Source organism: Ziziphus jujuba, chromosome 11, assembly GCF_031755915.1.
Source record: "Ziziphus jujuba cultivar Dongzao chromosome 11, ASM3175591v1".
Classification (NCBI taxonomy): Eukaryota; Viridiplantae; Streptophyta; class Magnoliopsida; order Rosales; family Rhamnaceae; genus Ziziphus; species Ziziphus jujuba.
The window spans coordinates 12,291,478-12,305,252 of NC_083389.1; the positions used below are offsets into that span (position 1 = coordinate 12,291,478).

Sequence of the window (13,775 nt, forward strand, 5' to 3'; positions counted from 1 at the left end):
TTTGCTGACTATTTGGCTAAAGGAGGAATAAGCCGTAGCTAAGAGTTAAATATCCTTGACAAACATTGCCCAAGTCATCACAGACTTGTTCTTTACTTGAAGAAACCTTCTTCTTAATAGCCCCACAAAAAGACAAGTCCAAATTGTGCAACAGTTTGGATGTTCATAAAAATATTTGAAGTAAAAAATTAAAAAGATCTATTTGAAAAGAGAAAAATAGAATTTGTTCACCTAAAACGAAATATTTTAATTATTAATTTCTTCCTTAATTGTGATATAAATTTCATTTAAGATATACATATATATATAATAATTCAGAGTAAAGTAAAATAACAAAATAAAAATATAGCTACTTTCGTATGCCAACATTTTCAGCTTTACAATTTCGGTCAAGAAACTTTTATTTCTAAGTAGAATAATGTTAAAAATCCAATTCAGAAACCCAATCCTCAAGACTTATAAATCCCATCCACATTTCTACCTATATACAATATGCAAAAACTATATGAATAGAAAGGGAGGGTATAAACAAAATATAATCTATAAGTCTAGACTAGTCAGAAAGACTGACATAAAACCTAAGTAAAACGTCTTTAATGTAAAACAATTTTTGTCAAGTCTCGGACCAACCAACTCTTTCCTAAAGAAAGCAGTCATGTTGCAACCTGAGACAAATTATTGGTATGCTCATTTCCATTTACTGTGGGTGTCGAAACTTTGTCACCCTCGCAGTCCTTAGGAGCTCCAATTTGAGAAAATTCTTTGATAAGCATTTGAACAACAGAAGGCAAAGAATTCTGGAAAGTCTTTGAGCAGCTCTTGTCGCCCTCATCAACATCCTGAACCCCACCTTTCACCAGACAACCTACTTGAGCACCATCCATATATGCTCTACATGCCACCAAAATATCGCGGGAACGGTTGTAAAAATGCCCCATAACGAGCTCCTCAAAATGCTGCAGAAGCCCGTTAATGGATGTTAGATGTTGTACGTACAAAAGCACAAGCATATGTCAAACATGAACTCTTCACACACATGCACACATAATTTGCATGGTATTTGCAATTAATACAAGAATTTCTAAAGGATAGTTTTTACCTACAAATAAAGTTAAAAAATAGGCCTAGAGTACTCAAAAGTGGGAATTTTTTGACCGCTGATTATGACAACAGAGGAGAATAATAATTCAAGAAAAGCGTGCATAAATCCCAAAAAAATTATTTTAAATGAACTTTACTCTGAAGATTACCGGCTTTACCATTACCAGTTAAAAATAATAAACAATGGTACTATAGAGTTTAATAAAGACTTTATCATGAATATATTCCACGATTACAGGACCTTGGATAACCTTCAAAACAACAAATGATGGCATGATTACAAGGTTATGATTCCATTTCATCATTGCATAGCAAACAGGTTGTCAACTAGCTCTTTTGGGATGCGGCACTAGACTGGACTAGATTGGATTATTTTTAAGTTAGGGAATTTGAGATAATTCAGTCCAATCCAAACATGCATCCTAAATGGACCCCTAGATTATTATATTCTTATGAACTTGAATCTCATATTTTCCTCTCCTTTCTAAATACTAAGGAACACTTTAGAAAAGATCCCTCCCTAACTTATTTCTATCACAAGAATCTAACTCTTCAAAATATATCTTCTGTTTTTTTTTTTTTTTTTAATATTTTGTGTCAATATATGCAAACTCTACAAAATATACAGCAAATACAGAATTAGTGGGAAAAACCTTTCAATAACATCCAAAAAATCTAATCTTTCCCAGAACCCTGCAACAAGATATATAACCCACCTCTCATATTTAATTAAATTCTATAAATTCACATCATATTTTTTGGCGGGCAAGTGAGTGTGACTTCTCCCAAAAAAATTAACAGATGTAATGGGACCACTGGGAAACTACAACAGCATGTCAAGCAGCACTTATAACTAATTCTCATAACAAACGCTGAAAACATATGACTTCACCAAGGTCAAAATAAAACATACCAAGTAAAATTCAGGAATTTTACCTTTGGAGGTCTCCTGATTATGTACACCATTGTTTTCAGAGATAGAATAAATGTATTTTCATTGTACTGCTGAGATTGTATTTCACCATTTGGTGATCCACTCATCCGTGCATATCCAGGCTCATTAAAGAAGGGTTTTGGATTCAAGATCAGACCCTGTATGGAGACCAGAACTTGTAGCATGGTTGATACCCCAGGGAGCCACTTCTCATTCTTGTTGCCAGACCAGGTATTAAGCAGACTGAGGCATACTTTTCCACAATTATACAAATTTGGATTTATTCGAAGCCCACCTGAATGGTAGTGGACTTGCTGCCATACAAGTACACCTAGCTGTTAAAACTATCATGCAAGAAGAAATGGAAATGTTGCAAACTGAAACATTAATCACATACCGGCGGTACATTGGGGTACCCACTGGGGAAGAAAACATCAAAGAAGAAGAGACCATCATGGTAGGGAGTACCCTCAGCTCCAACAATCACAGCTCTTAAGAGATCCATCCTTGACTCATAAACCCTCACAAATATAGTATCTGTAGATAGAATAAGAAGTAGTGACGGGGTCAAATAAAGAACTAAAAACTGTAGTGCACAAAATAGAGGGGGTCACATGAAAAGGTGGTGCAAAAGGAAGAAGCAACACCCAAAATACAGCTGTCTCCAGTCTGCGCAACCATTCTACAGCTAAATATCTTAACTATCAGTTCTAGCTATAATTATGAACCAATTCTGAAATTACATAATATTAGTAATTGAAATTCTACTCCCAATTTCATAACATAAAAACAAAGCATGAAAAACTTGCCACATTGACAGAACATTAGACCTCACCAGGCAAATCCTTCTCTAGAATTCTCCACTCCTCCTGTATCCGCTTTGCCCAATTCTTTGATGGCTGTCAGAACGAGGGAAAACAAAAAAACTCAAAAGATGTAAACTTCAAATTTAAAACTAACAATGCAATTCAATGTATGACTCACATGTTTAGTTGAAGAACCTTTGCCAGCATAGTGATGATCCGAATGATCTTCCACAGTATCAAATTGTTTAAAAAGCCTAAACCTCTGTAGAATTTCATCTTTGTCCATGCTAGAAAAAGTTTGAACATTGTTTGTTGAACTACCTACAGTAGCAGCATCCCTCTGAGCATGCACATAATCCACACCCCATGACATATCTGAATCTTGAGGATGGTATGCAGAATTCAACGGTTGGAAAAAACTTGAATGAGCAGTATGGTTAACAAAAGGTGACAGCCGCGGTTGAGAAATTACTCCAGGAGCATAATTTAATGTGTCTGTATGCAAAAGCAAACTTGAAGCATATAAATTATTTGCTGCACCTTGTTTCTTTACAGTGTCAGAAACATTTTGTCCCCAGTAAGATGGCTCTACTCCAGAAGGGAGCTTCATTGCATCCAATTGACTAATAGAATTATAGTTACTTGAACTACTTGAAACTGGTTTTTTCTTGCGCTGGAAAGGTTTTAACCACGTAGATTTAGAGGATTCTACTCCAAGTGAAAGATTTGGAGCAGACCCCTTATGTTGAAAAGACGCTGACTTGTTTTTATATTGGGCAGAGTGTGGAAGCATTCCAGGAGAGTGACTTGCTCCATCCACGTGGATATGCAAGCTTGAATTGCTCATAGGGATTGACATTTTGCTGAAATGACCAGTCTCTGATAACCGTAAAGATGAAGATGACTTGATCCCATGAGGACCAACAGCATCTGATTCTGTTTGACTCCTGGTATGTACAGAACTACTTCCAGTAACTGGCTTCTTAGTTTGCAGAGGATCTGAAAACCAAGGGATTGGTGCTTCTATTCCAGAAGGAATATCCACATTATCAAAGTGAGCTTGCAACATGGAGTATTCATCAACATCCATAAACTCCTCAGAACAAAGATCAATATAATCATCGTCATCATTAGATAGATCAGAACTGTGATCATCTAGGTTGATAAAATTATGCGATGATCGAGCAGAACTCTTAGAAGATTCAACTCCATTTAATCCAAGTGCTTCCGCAATAGAGGTTCCAAATAAATTGTTGGCAATAGCTTCCTTTAAAAAGAAACAATAATCCACAGTAAGGATAAGCAGGAATTTTACAGAAACAACAGATTTTTACTGTTAAATGATAAATACCAATCAGCGTCATGATTTTTTGTCAAAGTTAAACACAAACCTCAGTTTGATGATCATGATTACCATTAGAAACTGTCTTTACTGCCTTTCCTTTGTTATTTTTGTCACCTCTTTCATCAATGAATATTACATCGGAACAATCGTCATCCTTATCAATTTCAATCACATCATGCATAGTGACCTAGAAAAGGGAGGAAAAAACACTTAATAACTTACAGTATATGTTAACATGTAGAGGTTTCTAACCAAAACTTAAAAAAATTGAAAAGGAAATTCCACCATTTAAGGACATGAATCTTCAGAAAAACTCATTATCACATTGAGAAATACAAAGATATTTAGTCTCTAACTAAAAGTTGGGATAACATAGAAAGAAAACATGAGATCATGTACGATATGAAAACTTCCAACACTATATTACAGGGTAAGCACAAGAACAAATTAGTTCATTTTCGCCTAGCAATCTTATAATATCCGATCATTTGAACAGGTAGCCTATACCAATAAAGCAGAAACTTCTATCACTTAAATGTTATTACTAGCTCTTCTAACAGAATTATATCTTAGCCAACAAATCCTATCTGGACAATAATTTCGTCCCTACAGAGGTTAGGATGAGCAGCTATCCTAACCAATTTAGTTTATCTAGGTTACACTGGGGAGGAAGGAGAAGAAAAGTCAGAAAATTACTTTAACTTGGTGAGATTGAATAGCAGCAAAGTTCCCAGTTTCATTCTCCAAGAAACACATAAACGTATAAGTTTTTTTTTTTTTTTTTTCAGTTTTTGCTTAATAATAAGATAAATTAAGGGTTCGGTGCCTTAAGCGTCTACAATTAACAGGCCCACACCACAGAGAATGAAAATTTAATTTCTACAGAGACACCTGCCAGTTCAAACTCTCAAACAGCTCAGCAGAGTATATGAATGATGAATCAAACCTGACACTTCGCAACAGAAACAAAGAATTTACATTTTCCCAACAATAACTTTCCCGCTTTTTCCTTTTTTTTTTTTTTTTTTTTTTTTTTGGGGTTCTGCAGGAGAGGTGAAGTGGGGGATTGGAGTTTTGGCATATTCGAAATTAGGGGATAGAAGATTGTTATTGTTTAGACAAAGACCTAATTGAACCAACGCCAACTTCCCGATAGGAAATAGGGCAACTATAAGGAAACAAGGATCAATTTATATCACCAGAGAGTTTAAAGTGTTAAATTACCTAATGAGTAAACAGACAAACAATGTATAACAAGCTAACACGCATTACAATCTTATGAGAAAAAGGGGACTTTAGCAAAAGGCTAAAACATATCACATTCTAATCCAATTCAAACATGACCCAGATTCTATCCTCACGAGGCATCATGAACTAGCTCAATGGGAGAGCGCTACATTCTCAATAAAATAGCACTTAAAAAGAGAGGAAATTTACAATGATCACTTAATTATCAACAAACCAGTTGATGAAAAATTCGTTCATTCTTAACCACACAGAATAAAGAAAGCGCCACTAACAATTTCTTTCAGTTTATTTCGATACATTTAAATACCTCTTACTTTGCGAACATAGTTCATACCAAAAAAAAAAAAAAAAAAAAAAAAAAAAGAGAGAGGAAAAAAACAGTTTTTTTTAACCAACATGAAATAAAAAACCTAAAAGACCTACTACGAATCCTTAAAAAGAAGTGGGGGTACAGAGAGTGTGTTAATTTATGCAGTTCAAAATTCCCACTAATATAAACCGTCAAAAAGATAAAATAAAATAAAATCCCACATATTACAGTTAAGGTCTACACTGACTTATCAAATTCAAGTAATTCAAAATCTGTTGCACAAAGACCAGTAAAAATGGTCCAAGAAAAAAAAATAAAAAAAAAAAGAAAAACCAAATAAATTTCAACCGATCAAAAGCGAAATAACATATTCAGTGTCAATTTCAATGATCGAGTCCCATAGAATAATAATAATAATCATAATCATAATCATAAAGACCGAGTTCATAATCAACAAAGATTCAACAAATTAATCAGTTGAAACGAAAAAGAATTACTCAAAGTTAACCTCTTTATTTTTGAGCATTTTTAGAGTCCGAGTCATCGGAGGCGGGATTTCAACGACATCGGAATCCATAGTCCCTGAAATCAATCGCTTCCTGTTTGGAGACCAAGAAAGTGAAGGAAAGTGTGAGAAAATTTGCGCATAAAGAAAAAGGGTTTCAAAAAAAAAGAAAACCAATAAAAAGGACAGGACCAAAAAAAAAAAAAAAAAAAAAAAAGAGAGAGAGAAAGACTTAGAATTGCTAGGGACGGAATTGGATAACGACGGCGGCTCCATGGATCGGCTTGAACTGATTGTTAAAAGAGAGAATAACACTAATAAGAAAATTAAAGCCGCAGTGAGAGGGAAAAGGAGGCTAGGCTCAGCTAATCGGCGGCTCAAAAAAAAAATTCCAAAACTGCTTTCGATTTACGTCCGCTCCCTAAAATCATTTAAAAACAATTTTTAGGTCTGCAGAGAGAGAAAAAAAAAATGAAAAAAAAAAAAAGAACATTATAGTGAGAGAAAATCTGAATCTTTTACATGAGAGGGAATTTGGCTCTGTGGCTTCGCGCCTTTTGTCAAGGAAAATCAACATTGATTACGACGACAAAGATACTAAGAAAAACTTTTTTTATTATTTTTTTTAAAAAAAAAGCACTTGATTTTCCGCCAAATTACCTCCTGCGCCATTCAGAGCAGGACTTTACGGTTTGCGGATATATGTTGGCTCTTCATCTCTACCAATGAATTCTCACCATGTCATAATAGCAATTCCAGTAGTTTATTTTAATCAACGATTGTCAACCGTTGGATTTGAAAACTTGCTTAGCCGGCAAATTAAAAATTAATATATACGGCTTTACGTGGAAATTACTCTTTTTGATGTGGAGAAGCACTTGACTCTTTGACTAATATAACGCGCTGTTTTGGGTTTCTACCAAACCCTAAAATATGGATAAGGACACAAATTCATTGGGGCCCACTGGTATTTTTCATTTTCCATATAATTGTCAAGGACTGATTACCAGCCCTAATCACCGATTATCATAATTCATGGCCATTTTAAAAGTGAACATGGGAATAGTGGGCCATCTAAACCCGCATGGATGCCACGTACCACGATTATAAAAAACGAATCTAAAATGATCCTCCTAATCTTTTATATTTGATTTTTACCCCCAAAAAAAAAGAAGAAAAAAAAAAACACTCTTTTGTAATTCATTTTCTTCTTTTGGAAAACGAGAAATTAAAAGATGGATGAGTAATTTTGAAGTTTGAATTGGATTTTAATTTTATTCTTTAAATATAAAAACAAAGATTTGGCAAAATCATTTTTTACCAAATTGTTATTTTTATTTTTTTTATAATTTGAACCCAACTAATTGTCTTTAAAATTGAAAAGTCTATTTGAAATTATCATTCACATTTTCTTCAAAAATAAAAAAAGAAATTATCATTCGTATTTTATGCATGATGCTTACAGAATTTGTTCAAAAATTGGAATTTCTAAAACTTATCTCCTTTCGACTTTTACTAATTTGAAATTTTTTTTTTAAAGATTGATTTATAAAGTTGTTATAATAATTGATTGATTCTATGGTATGTGCTTTCGATGTATTGCTTAAAACTACAAATTAAAAAAAATTAAAAATAAAAAATCCTTTGAATCAAGTTGATCAGGCTGACTTAAGGATTTATGTTTTATTAAAAAAAAAAAAAGATTTATTTTTTTTTTCTTTCATTCATTATTGTTTCCATTAAAAAAAAAAAATAATTATCGTTCAAATTTTTAAGAAAGTTTGGAAGACATTATTATTCCAATTGTACTTTCTAAAAGGACATTCCAGTGTCACCAATCGAAAATTTAAACTTATCGTCCAAAAATAATATAACTGATTGCTTAGTTGGTTGGTCCATTGATATATTAGTTGGTCAAAAGATATTATGTCACGTTAAACTTGTTGACCAAAATCAAATATTTTTACAATCTGAATTAATATGTCTTTATATATATATATATTTATTAAATTTTGAATGTAAAATTGATTATGAAAATTTATTGTAAATAATTAAAAAAAATTTGTTGGTATTTGTCAATAGCAACTGTTGAATTACCACTCATTCAAAAAATTTAAATGGATAGAAAATAACTTTTTATTTTATTTATAATTTTTTAACACTTTTTTTTATACTTATGTTTTTTTTTTTGTTTTTTTTATTGATATATATATATATATTTTTAATTATTTAGATAGAGTTATTAAATTTTAAATTGAGAACTTTTTGGATTTGTGACTATGATATTATGCTAAAATCAAAGATAATTTGTGTTTGACTAGAAGGAAAAATAAAACTAAGAGAAGGAAAAGCAAGAAAGAGAAAGAAAAAGCAATTTCAAGAATTTTTTATTATTATTTTTCTGTATTTTTGTCACGTTAACTTATACAAGTTTGGCTGGTTTTATACTAACTTAGCCACTTGAGTTTTTTCATACAATACAGTCACTTCTATATAAGCTCTAGTACACCAAAGCATCTCGTTGTGTTTGCACTCCATGTGGCAAAGGCAATACCAAATTCTATCAGCGCCTAACAATGTACTAGTAAATTTTTGTACTAAAAAAAATAAAAAAGAAGAAAATGAAAGTAAATAATTTATTATTTTTATATTTCTGATTAAAGTAATGTGAATGAGATGATACCTAATTTATGGAAAAACTACTATTTTAGATAACAAATTTATGGATGAACTTAAGAGTCCGTTGGCAGAGTATTTTTTTCTTTTTTTCTTTTTTCCAGAAGTTTTATTTAATGATCAAAAACCTTTTTATTGAAAAATAAAAATATTTCATAAGACTCAATAAGGACAAATCTTTGTTGACAAAAAAAATAATAACATTTTAAAATTATTTTAGAAAATTTTAAATTTTAAATTTATCTAAAAAGCTATTATTTTAGTCTGTGTAAATAATTTAATAAGTATTTAATATATATTTTTAATTTATAATTAAATATTTATTAATTTCTAAATAAAAAATTCTTTTTAAAAAACAAGTATTGCAAACCGACGCTAAGTATATTGGCCACGTCGTAGGCGTAATCATTTGTATTCTATTGGTCTATTTAAACATTCGGCTAATCTAGGTGGGCTAGTTTTAGCCTGTCAATAAGCCCATCTTAAACAAATTCGGGCCGCCAAAACTGTATCCAAACCCATGACCCATCGTAAAAATCATCGTTCCAAACTCCCAGATTTATATATATATATATATATATATTTTTTTTTTTTTACTCTCTTTGATAAGTGTCCAAAACTAATTTGATAATGTCGAAAAAAGAAAAAAAATGATACGCATCCAACATAATCAGCTCTACTCACTAGAACTGGGTCATATTTTTGAAATTCGTTTTTATGATTTTGAGAGCAAAAAAATTGGTTTGGGGTAAGAAAAGGGCTAAACAACCTAACAAAAACTAAGAACAAATGCTATCGAGGTTTGAAAACACCTTTACAATCATCCCTAGGAATAATTCTATATGTGAGAGGGATGAGCCTAAAATCTCCACTCTAAAGATTTGCCGTGCCAACAGCTATATACCAATATTCTTTGTAAATAAATAGTTTGGTAAAATAAAAATAAAATAAAAAAGCAATTTTTTATTCCTTAATAAAGAAAATTATTTAATCTCTCACACTTTATATTTGTTTCAAAAGCTTTCTTTAATATTATAAACTTGAAAAGGTTCTGGGAAACTTAAAAGGTTTCTGGGCTTAGCTCTTCTACTGTCCCAAGCTCATTGGTGATGATTAAGTTGATTTTTCTTCTTCATTTATTTTTTGGTGAATTGATTTTCTTCTTTATGTTTCCAAATATTAAAGTCTTTATTCTTTATTGTTATTATTTTTTTGTTTCCTTTCCAGATGTTACAATCAATAGGATATTCAAGAATCCAAGCAATGAAATCAATTTTAGAAGCTTTCAAAGGCAACATATATATATATATATATATATATATATACATATATATATATATATATATTATATTGAGATGTGTGCCATACGCATTACATGTTTTAAAAAATATCCATCTTTTTTAAACTGTCAACCAAGACTTTAATTAAAAGAGAGAAAACAACAATTATTATATTAATTTCTCCTGTGAGATGCTATGCAAATTCATAATCATCTTCTTTTTCTTTTTCTTCTTCTCTTTTTTTTTTTATTTATTTTTTTGTTTCATTTTGATTTAGACATGCATGATGAAAGAGAAAAGTGAAGATTTATGGAGGACAAGCGTGATATCTACTTCTAATTGTGTGGATAAAAAGATTGAAAACATAAATGTAAGGCTATACTTCCCTTGACAAAAATGTTGAAAGCAAAAGTCGGCAAGTTGCAGAAGCAATTGCGCTAATACAAAGAACGCACGCCAAAGAAGATTTTGCTTTTGCTTTAATTTCAAACGGGGTCAAATTCTTAGTCAAAAATTAAAAGAGTCAAATTGCATATATATATATATATATATATATATATATATATATTGTATACGGTAAGAATTAAATCTGGGATATTTCCCTATAATATTTATATAATTAATTATAGTTAACACGAGTCATCTCTTACACGATCTTAATATTAGTCTTCCAGCTTATAATTTGTGTCCCCTTCATTGAAGCAACAAAATAAAAAGGGAAAAAAAAAAAAAAAAAAAGAAGCTATGCTTTCCATTTTTTGTGTGTTTACAAGTACTTTTGCTAAAATAATGAGCACTCACCATGCATCTATGTATAATATTGCTATGATGAATATTCGATGTAATTTTGGTAATACAATATTTCATAAAATTACATATATAATCAAATTTTAGACTTCCGTGTATAGGATGTTATACATAATATATATATATATATATATGTATGTATGTATGTATGTATGTATGTATAGCAGGTTGTGTGTGTGTGTGTGTGTGTGTGTGTGTGTGTATTGATTAGGGAAATGGCATGGAGGATTACTTAATTTGTAATTATTTCAAGAAATTAGATTAGGCGGGCGTAACGTCTCTGAAATGTCACAGATTTGGACATGGAAGTTGAGGACAAATTGGATAAATATTGACATACTATATTCTCTTTCCTTTGATTTGATTTCTTTGAATTTCCAAAATGAATGAAATATTTTAAAGCTCCTTGAGACTTTCCATCAAAAAAAGAAAAAAATTCTAGAATTTGATGACAAACTTTGTGACTTCTTGCTATACGTACCAAAGGAGAGGATACACTTGGATGGTCAAGATTTGAAGGAATTTGTGTGTCAGGACCCGTCTAGAATTCCTTCCCGGAACCCTAGACAAGCCCTGATCCCAGGAAAACCCTACCGGACCCTCCAATGGAAAATCCGGCAGAGCCTCCCCTAAGGGATGGACTTACCACAAATTACCTGCACTGAAAACACACTTCTACTCATCCCCTTATTCCTCCCGCAAACTACAAATTGTTCCACAAATTTCAGCACTTCTCAACAACAACAACAGTCCAGTGCATAAATAAAAACATAAATGTCCCAATAGTATACAGAGCTTTAAGAAGTGTTAATCAACAAAAATACAACAAGGCTGAAAGAAACAATACACTGAAATGAAAGAGTATGGAAATACTTCTCGAAACACAACAGCAGCAGAAAACTTGGTTCGCTCCGGAAGAACGTCTACCACCACTTGCACCTAAGGGAACGGAATTTAAGAATGTGAGATGTTAATCATCTCAGTGAGTGACCCTAACTACTGAACACCTTTAGTGATAATAAAATAATATTAATAGCAATTAAGGAATAGAACAAATACCAACAATTAATAAATAAATAATAATAACTGTTGGAAAATAATAATTTCCCTCAAAACTCTTACCAATCGCTCCGTTTGAAATGTTCCCTTTTTAAAACCTTTTCGCAAAACCCAGTGTACATACCTCCCGAAAACCAAGGGATTAAACCATTTGATAAACAATAAATAAATAAATACATACCCCAATATATAATTAAAATGTAATAAATTATAGTAAATAATTTTTGAACACCTTTGGGGTTTAAAACATTATTTGCAATTTACACTGATGCACCACACCATATACCGGTGATGCCCTCCGATATCCAGCGTCCCGAGCACCGACTGGCGGGGGGTTAAAGAGAGAAACCTGCAACGGCACTTCGGCGTCCCGACAGTACCGCTGCTGAAACCATCAACCCGGCCAAGGAGGGGGGCGGGTGTGCGCAATAACAAACTTGCCTGCCCACGGTCCAATGGCAACTCACGGGTGAAGTAATAACCGCGCGCTAAACCACATAATACCTGCGCGCTACCACGTGTCCATACACCATACACCAGAACATCAATACTGTATGAGTGCGTCTAAAAATAAACATTATTAACCAACCGTACCGTTTTCCAAAATTACCGTGAAAAATACATTAAATTCTCACACTTACCATCCCACATATTTTTATTTAATAAACCGGTACGAAACATTGATAACCAACAAACCACAATTTTCTCGAAGTACGAGATGCAACCATAAAAATACTGCGGCATAATTTATAAAATTTAAACAAATATTTTCATAAAATATTTAACCCAATTATGGCTGAAAAATTAATACTGAAAACCACGTACAAATACTACCGAAATACACTTTGCTCATGCATAATAAATTAAACCACAATAAAACCATAATTAAATCACACCACATGAGCATAATTTAAATACCAATTTAAATACCAATTAAACATAATTAATTGCCCAAAATAATTTTTGAAGGTGGGTCACTCACCTTGAGCGTGTAAATCAACTAAGATCCTCCTCACGATCAACTTCACCACTCGTACGCGCACCTAAACAACCACAGTGTACCAACCAAAAATATTAATATTTTATTCGGGTAATTCCCAACTGGGTACCCGGGGAGCGAACACCAAACGATATTTAAAAGTTACGAGTTATATACCGAATCGAAGCTCGCGTGATGAGGATCACGGATTCGGTCTTACTTTCCAGTGATCGAACCCGACGGGGTCGGAATCTCATCGGAAAACTTTTCGGGTTTCGGCTCCACAATTCTCCCAAACCGTCGCGAATTGGCGGAAACGGATGCCGGATTCGGGTTCAGGAGGTCGAACACAGTGGGCTGGAGCCGACCGGAAAACTGGGTACTCGCCGGAACAGTAACTTCCGGCGAGCCGCCGCGGTCACCGGCAACCGTCGCCGACGGCGGCGCGTGCGATGGCCGTTGGCTGTGATTTTTTGCAGATTTGTAGATCGTGGGGAGAGCAATCCAACGGGACCAACGGTGAGGCAAACGGAGGCCGGACGGCGGAGAAATTACGGTTTGAAGATTTCCGGCCCCTCGTCGGAAAACGCTCCGATCCCGGCGCGTTGGTGGTCCGATGGCCGTGAAACTTGGTGGGTCGGCCGGACTTGAGGAGAGGATGAAGGCTAGCTGGCACGTGTGGCCGGAAAATGGCCGGAAGTGGGTCGATCGGCGGTGGAGGGAAA

General features: G+C 33.3%; 1 protein-coding gene across 3 annotated transcripts; it reads right to left on the reverse strand.

Annotated features, from left to right (window-relative positions):
• Positions 1 to 330: 330 nt before the first annotated feature.
• On the reverse strand, positions 331 to 6,916 carry LOC107422454 (probable ubiquitin-conjugating enzyme E2 26). 3 transcript variants are annotated; one of them, XM_048465526.2, is made up of 9 exons: positions 6,772 to 6,916; positions 6,482 to 6,670; positions 6,253 to 6,343; positions 4,233 to 4,373; positions 3,020 to 4,108; positions 2,871 to 2,934; positions 2,433 to 2,572; positions 2,038 to 2,349; positions 331 to 956 (listed from the first exon to the last, which is right to left on the reverse strand). In XM_048465526.2, exons 2-9 carry the CDS (start codon positions 6,523 to 6,525, stop codon positions 654 to 656), a joined length of 2,184 nt encoding a protein of 727 aa, XP_048321483.2. In that variant the 5' UTR covers positions 6,526 to 6,670; positions 6,772 to 6,916; the 3' UTR covers positions 331 to 653. The 3 variants fall into 3 exon arrangements, with proteins under 3 accessions (XP_048321483.2, XP_048321484.2, XP_060668699.1); XM_048465527.2 differs by lacking the exons at positions 6,482 to 6,670; positions 6,772 to 6,916 and having other exon boundaries at positions 6,242 to 6,348; XM_060812716.1 differs by lacking the exons at positions 6,253 to 6,343; positions 6,482 to 6,670; positions 6,772 to 6,916 and having other exon boundaries at positions 4,256 to 4,373.
• Between the last annotated feature and the right edge of the window lie 6,859 nt (positions 6,917 to 13,775).